The following is an 8209-nucleotide window of genomic DNA, read 5'->3' on the forward strand; positions in this document are numbered from 1 at the left end:
CAATGAAAGGCTAATAGCATTTTCTTTACCACTAACCAACTCGATATCTAGTAAATAAAAATGATATCGATTAAATAAAAATAAATATTCGCGTGATATTTATATTTACAGTTATATAAATCATTTTACATTTACTATTAGTGGAATTATGTAAAAGCAATATATGTATTATGTGATGTATTTTTGTCACTATTTTATTATAATTTTTATAGATTATATAATGATGTAAAAAATATTTAGTTACATTACGTACACAAAAAATACCCGCCCGGTCGGACGGGTCCAGCACTAGTTATACTTATGTGAACTCAATAACTAGGATTGGCCCTGGAGTAAAGCACATGAAGCAATGGCTTTAGCGCCAAATAATATGATTTTTTTGGGGGGGGGGGGGGGGCATCAATTACAATGAAATTTTGCTTTAGGGGTTCAGTTGTTCTGGACCAGCACTGTCAATAACATACTTTCTCAAAAAAATGACATGCTATCAGTTGACCCTCCAAAAAGGTAATTACAACATGTTATTATTATCATATAACTTACACGGCATGTGTTCGATTAACACGCTGTCTTTTGTTTAATAAATTATAGATCATATTATTCTCAACAAATGATTTGTAAATTTTGAACGAATTATAGGTATACATTATATGCTACATAATATTTTTTAGGAGACGTTCAAATTATACTAAACATAATTGAATGAAAACATCCTCTATATATTAATTGAAAATCATTTAAAAAATTGTTACCTTAAGTTTGTAATAATTAAAATGAGACCTGCTTAGATGTCCCTTAATTAGGATGACAATCTATATTACGTGGCAGCTTAAAAATCAATTAGAAAAATGTTAATGCAAAATCAAAGTACTATAGAACATTATATTAACCCAAAATATAAGAAACATGTATTCTTTTTTCTTAAATAAAAACTACAGAGTTACCTAATATGATTAACATATATATGACAATTAATAATTATGAATAATAAATGTTTGATAACAATTTTTGCATCATTCCTCATTTTGTTTAATTTTATATTATTAAAAGAAATTAAACAATCACACTAACCATATAATAAAAAAATTATATATTTTTCTTATATATTCTATTTTGAATTTTTTAAAACGACTTTAAATTACAAAAATGTTAAAAATTCTTTTGAAAATTTTGTGATCAATGGCTTAATTGTTTTGTCATAACAAGATACAAATGATCATATAATCGTATTCATATGAATTTTTATTTAATAGATATTCATATTAGATTATATATATATATATACCATTTAAATTAAATTATGCACCATTTAAAATACATAAATATGTTAATTTTGAAATTTGCATTGAAAGAGTATTGAGACTTTAATATTTTAATTTTTAAATTTTCATCGAAAAATATCACATCAAAAAATTTGGGATTAATGGTTTAAATTTTTGTTACATCAAATCTACAAATGTTAATAAACCATATGAGTAGGAAGGCTCAATGATAAATATTTATATTAAAATATACTATATATTTATGTCAATTTTTTGAAATATAATTATATACCATATAAAATAAATTGATTATATTGATTTATTTACCATAAATATATTATACATAAATAAGAGGTATTGTTTTGATTTATGTGATTACTAAAATATCTTATATATTAATTGAGAAACAATTGATTACTCTAAGAAGTGTAAGATTTTATTAATTAATATTGTTCGAAAATCGTACAAGAGACCGATACAACTAAGATTTATTTAAAAGTTATTGAAATCACCTAGCGAGAACATGTAATGCACAATAAATTTGCTTTTCTAACCCTAACCCCTTTTCTATTCGTCACAACACAAACATAGAATATTTGAAAGTGTTGATTGACAATCTGAAACGGTAACATTTTTTTTAAATTCACCCCATTGTTTTCTTAAATGGACCTAGAACAGTTTTTAATGATTAACTAAATGAGCCACGTACATAGTAAAATGTGTTTTGTTTAAAAATTGTTGCATACCCAAAATCAATATGAACCATCATTATTTTCGTTTAAAATTTTGTCACAATAAAAATATAGGGTTGGACAAAAAATCCGAATCCAAAAACTGAACAAAGGCCGATCCCAAAAATAGTACTGAACTTTAACCAAAATTGGCCAGAAATCCAAATGGGTTCAAAATTGGTATCTAGAGAACCAGAACCGAACCCGATCCAAACCGTAATATTTTAGGTATCCAAATATATCCAAACAAGATTTATATACTTAAATATATTAATTATTTTTAAATTTAATAGCTAAAAGAATATAAAAAATATATAGGATGTTTTTAAGTTGTCCAAAATACTTAGAAATATATATATAAATAGGTATAAGTACATGTTTAAAATAGCTAAGCAATACTTATAATACCTAAAATACTTAAAATACCTATTGATGTCCTATCTAAATATTTAAGCTAAACCAATTTTTATGTTAAGTTTAAGTATTTTGGCATACATTATTCAAATTTATATGTAATATGTTATTTTTATTTTTAGATTTTGAATAATTTAAAGTATATACGAACTTTAAACTTTGAAAAAAAAATAGGTTATCCAAACCCAAACCCGAACGAAATCCGCAAAGATACGAACCGAACCAAACCCTCAAGGATCTGGAATCGAACCAAATGGTATTCGAATGTCCACCTCTGTTCAAATGTAAAAAAAAAAAATATTGTTTATAATATTTTAGTACAATTTATTTTTAAAGAAAAATGAAAAACTAAATAAGGCAAACATAATATATCAATAACATATATTAGTTATTGGACAATGTAGTGTGCTATTTTGTCTAAGAAAAAAAGAAGAGCACATAACTTTTGGTAGATCAAGTTCGTTGTGGGCTCTCTCGCATTATCTATAATACAACCCCTAATAGAAAACGGCATTTATGTAGACTGATCTTTCCAGCCATCATGCCGTCTTTTGCTTAATAGACTCCACACTACACGCCGTTTTTGTGCTTTAAAGACTCCACTACACGCCGTTTCATAAGCAGACAAAATCCCGTGTAGGGAGAGAGTCCAATCGATCAAACTTGTCACTAATCTTTCTCCGACAAACCCTGCCTGAGACTCCGAGGAATAAGACGACTTTGCCATCCACTGAAAGCATAACTCCTCTCGATAAAAGATCGATTCGGTTCACCGGTCTCGTCTCTCACCGAAAAGGTTCCTCCTTTCTTCCTCTGAATCAATCCCTTCCACTTTGAGATAGATAGGTCCGTTCGAATCTTACTCATTGATCAAAAGCCCATAGATCATGAGAAAGTAGTAAGATTTGGTCATGATTACTTTCTTCTCTTGTGTTGATTTGGTAAACTAATCGACAGAATCCGCAGCTTCTGACAACCTTCCAACTTGAGGAAGACGAGTCGTCGCTGGAGAATATACTAGACGAATGGAGGAGCTGGATGTAAGTATTACTTCCTTCTTAATCAAAAAATTAGTTGTTGATGTTTTTCAAATTGTTATCTATGATTGTAAATTTTTTTCTTTTCTGGAGATGATTTACGAAACTTAAAAGCCCTTTGTCACTGATTGATTGTTTTATGATGTGGCTATTGTTAGTTTTTCAAGTCCCCCGACGAGTTTCCACCAAGACGTGGTGGCTATGGCCTGGTACATGTAGATTGTGTTGGAAAGCGTGGATACACTAACAGTGCCTTGGTGAATCTTTATGCCAAGCTCGGCCTTCATCGCTACAACTGGTTAGAGGTATAAACAAACAAACAAACTAAACTAGTATGTTGTTTTTTAATGTCAAGTTTCAAAGAGTTTCATTTGTTTCTATCTGTTGCAGGGGACAAACTTTGAGCTAGATAGCATAATGAAATTCAACATGCGTGGTGCTGCATCTCCTTACTACATAACCTTGGTTGCGTGCCTTCCATCCAGCGGTTTGCAGCAGATCTTTCAGGTTCTCGTAGAGGAAGAACGTCTTGGCATTTTAGATTTGACATGCCCCATCTCTAGACCTCAAGGTAAAAGTTGCTTTGTTGATACATTAATCAATTTCACTATTTTTACTGACTATATTTGACATATCACATAGGGACCGAGAGTTCAAAGAAGGAGTCAACTCCTTTCTCACGTCCACATTCCGAGCCAGTGTCTGCTACCCACCAAGACAGATTGCTTGGCTGGACCAAGTCAGTAATTCCATGGCCCTCCTCCGAGATTGGTTTCAGTGACACAAAGCGTTTTTACATGGTAATATATTCTTGTTGTGGTCTCTTACATGCATCTGTTTTACTTTTGGCATAGTACTAAATTACTAATATATTTTTTTTTTTTGGCAGTTGAATGAATCTGAGTTGCAATGTGATTGGATTTCTTTGTATGTGGAACTTGCAATCTGTACTTCCCATAGGTGGTTTAAAGCTGTAAGTTTTATGTTCTCCCACTTTGCCTATCAATAACATACTTGTTGATGTATCAATAATCTATTTGGTGTTAATATAAAATCTTGTTGCTGCAGAGGGATCTCTCTAACTTTGAGTTGGAGATTGTCCAAGTGGCCATAGAATCTCTTCATGATAAGGAGCCACCAAGTCTCAAGTCTAAAGCTGCGGTCATCTACATAGCATACAAGGATTTGGCCAAGGCTAGGACTGGTGAGCCTTATCACTACCAAGTTGTGGTGAGACGAGTCATCAACGAAGCTACAGGAACATTGAGCATCCAAGGTGATTGCTGGATTGCAGCAGCAGCAACGGCTTCGGGCCTCCGCTCTTCCCCCACGAGTTGATTACCAAACTCTATTTAAGACATTTGAAGATGCCTATCGGATAGTAGTAATTAGTGATGCTTATGTGTTGTGTGCTTTTGGTCTCTATTTAAGACATCGGATGACTATGTACTTTGTGCTTTTGGTCTCTCTGTTTTAAGACATTTGAAGGTAGGATCGGATGGTAGTATTGAACTAATATTAATTAGTGATGCTTATGTAGATTTGTTATATTGTGGCTGGCCTTTAATGTGTTTTCTTCATTTCATGCGCTACACACTGTCAAGATATTTGTCTTTTGGGGACAAAGATGATGTGAATGTGGGAGTATTATACCATTCTTACTAGAGCCAGAGACAGATTCGGAACCGCTTGCTCTTCTTGGAGTTGCGTTAACAATGCTAGATGAACTTTTACCAAGATCACTTGTTAAAAGACTGGAACCTCAAGATTGAAAACGGTGGAGGATGGTGGTGATAGTAGTAATCACTAGCTCTGCATCGGAGCTGAAAGAGTGGAAACGCCACATGGTTCATTCACGGTTAGATGCACCAGATGACTTGCATCTTCCCTTATTACCGCTTCAGGTCTCACCGTCCTCTGCTTCTTAAGCCTAGTTTTACAGTTCTTGGTTGAAAAACTTTGTCTCTCTTCATATGCAGGCACTGTTTTCAAAGCTACAACAGTTGGCCACCATTGCTGGCTGACAGAGAGTGATAATCTGGCTGTCAAACGAGGAGGAGTTTTGGAGTGCGTTTGAGGACGAGTCAGCCATCTGGTTTGCAACCGGTAAACACACTCTCTTCTACTACCACTCTTATGTACATCATCAGCTCTGAAAGATGAAGTCATTGATACTGGACATGAACTTCACAGTGGAGATAGCCAGGTTCGCGGGTATCCATTTAAAGTGGTACAGAACCATGCATCAGTGGTGATCAATAGAGCCATCAACATATTCTCCTCAAGAGGCATCAACCCACAAAGGTTATAATACAAGTAACCCTCTTTTGAAGATCTCTCCACGTGGAATTAACTAAAAGTATATGTGTTCTTTCAACCAGCTCGCTCCCGAAGGCGGAGTGGTTCACGGAAGCAGCCAAGTCAGCTATCAACTGTTGTGAATGAGCCTTCTTTACCTCCTCCTAATACAGACCCAAGTCCAGAAAGCCTTGGCGCTGCTGCTTCACGTCCTCTTCGGCAGGGTAACGGTTCTGGTGGTCCCTATTTATAACCAGCAGCAAAGGAGTAATGTTGCTGGTCCGCCTCCACCTAATCGACAAAACGGAAATAATGCTCCGGGGAATTTTGCATAACTGAAAGTATGTTCATGTTCTTCAAATGCTTTAGTGTCCTCATTTGGAGAAGGCCATTCACTCACTTCACCTTACTTTAGAACTGAGTGAAGTTATTTGGCAGTGGTGGTGTTTAGAGTTGCGTGGGTTTTCAAGAGAGGGACTGTACAAGAGAAGACTTTCTGGCTTGTTTGATAGTGGGTGTGCTGATTGGGTTGTGGTTAAGAGCAAGAGAACTGGATCTTCTTGATAAAGATGTTAGAAAAAAGAGGAGAAATGAATAACCGATTTTACATGAAGTTATGAATCTTCATTGGCTGAAGGAAAGAGATAATGTATTGGTACATATGAAGAGTCATCTGCTACTAGGTTGGGTACAACGAAAGCTTAGAAGACTTGGCTACAGTCAATGGAGTTGGACCATCGGTTTTGAAAGGATAACCTTGTGGGCAAGAGAAAAATACAATGGACAACTTGAGGTGGAAAGAGTTTAGTGGAAAGGATGGGGTTTTGACAAAAACACTCAAGGTACATATGTATTTTCTCTTCTTTCTTTAAGTTTAGATGCCTATCAAATGTGAATGACTTTAAAATCCTGTAGTCTACGAGGTATCTTGGTGATGATGGATCGTTGTTATGGTTTTATATAGGCACGCATTGGTATGGAACATACACCAAGAGAGTTTCTGTGCAGCTCCTCACTTGCATTGAAGATGCATAGTAGTGTCGATGCTACCAACGAGGGAGAACATACATAATATTAATATTCAAATCACAATGTATATTCTTTCTTACAACAAAATTTCAAATCTTATAGTAATGGAAAAATTCAAAACATATAATATTTAGATGAGAAGTTGGAATAAGACTAATAATTTTTTCGTATATAGAAAAAAACTATGAAATAATATGTGAAAACTGAAAAGAAAAAAACTATTAATCACTAATAGCTTCATAACAAAATTCTTAGAACAGTTAAAAGACTATAAACTATGTTTTACTGGATTTTTCCAGTTTTTTCTCAAATCCAGGTTGATTGGCCTGACCTATTTAACGGGTTTTTAAAATTTTATTGTATATTATATATGTATATATACCATATGCTTTAAGAAAAAAAAAAGGAATTCTATATGAACTTAAATTATTGACATACATAATATTAATATTCAAATCACAATGTATATTCTTTCTTACAACAAAATTTCAAATCTTATAGTAATGGAAAAATTCAAAACATATAATATTTAGATGAGAAGTTGGAATAAGACTAATAATTTTTTCGTATATAGAAAAAAACTATGAAATAATATGTGAAAACTGAAAAGAAAAAAACTATTAATCACTAATAGCTTCATAACAAAATTCTTAGAACAGTTAAAAGACTATAAACTATGTTTTACTGGATTTTTCCAGTTTTTTCTCAAATCCAGGTTGATTGGCCTGACCTATTTAACGGGTTTTTAAAATTTTATTGCATATTATATATGTATATATACCATGTTTTAAGGAAAAAATGAATTCTATGTGAACTTAAATTGTTGACATACATAAGATTAACATTCAAATCACCATATATATGTTTTCTTACAACAAAATTTCAAGTCATCGGTTATACTGGATTTTCCAGTTTTTTTTTCAAATCCCAAATTTTAAACTGAATCGAACTCAACTTATTAGACGATTCATGGTCAGACTGTTTTCGACTGGTTGGTACGGTCTGGTTTCCAAAACATTGCAATATTTATAACATAAAATATCATGCGCTTTCAAAGAGCGGGTCAAAATCTAGTATACTATTCAAACATAAGACTTTTTTTTGAGGTTCCCTTGATTTTCAAACTATATTACAGGAGGTGTGCCATTTGCTATTTAATTTTAATATATTGATATTATTTTTGAATTAAGAAAACAAATATTCTCAAAATCGTGTTTTTCAAGTGTCTAACAATACTAACCAATGACATTTATATGTTGTTCTCTTAATTAATTATTATTGAATGTATATTTCAGTTAAAATAATAATACCATAACTACATTTAATTTGTGGAAGCCCCTTTGGTCCAGTGATTTGACCAATGGTTCATTAATGTTTCTACACCAGGAGGTATGAGTTTCAATTCCCAGAGAAAGCAGAATTATGCGAATTAAGGGAG

At 32.9% G+C, this 8209-nt stretch overlaps 1 protein-coding gene across 3 annotated transcripts; it reads left to right on the top strand.

Annotated features, from left to right (window-relative positions):
• Nucleotides 1-3029: 3029 nt before the first annotated feature.
• LOC106320675 (UPF0725 protein EMB2204-like) lies at nucleotides 3030-5029 on the top strand. 3 transcript variants are annotated; one of them, XM_013759042.1, is made up of 7 exons: nucleotides 3030-3203; nucleotides 3374-3447; nucleotides 3603-3749; nucleotides 3835-4015; nucleotides 4087-4244; nucleotides 4334-4417; nucleotides 4513-5029. In XM_013759042.1, exons 2-7 carry the CDS (start codon nucleotides 3433-3435, stop codon nucleotides 4780-4782), a joined length of 855 nt encoding a protein of 284 aa, XP_013614496.1. In that variant the 5' UTR covers nucleotides 3030-3203; nucleotides 3374-3432; the 3' UTR covers nucleotides 4783-5029. The 3 variants fall into 3 exon arrangements, with proteins under 3 accessions (XP_013614496.1, XP_013614497.1, XP_013614498.1); XM_013759043.1 differs by having other exon boundaries at nucleotides 3050-3203; nucleotides 3365-3447; XM_013759044.1 differs by lacking the exon at nucleotides 3030-3203 and adding an exon at nucleotides 3239-3253 and having other exon boundaries at nucleotides 3365-3447.
• The last annotated feature ends 3180 nt before the right edge of the window (nucleotides 5030-8209 follow it).

This window comes from Brassica oleracea, unplaced genomic scaffold (genome assembly GCF_000695525.1).
Source record: "Brassica oleracea var. oleracea cultivar TO1000 unplaced genomic scaffold, BOL UnpScaffold01013, whole genome shotgun sequence".
In the NCBI taxonomy this organism is placed as follows: domain Eukaryota; kingdom Viridiplantae; phylum Streptophyta; class Magnoliopsida; order Brassicales; family Brassicaceae; genus Brassica; species Brassica oleracea.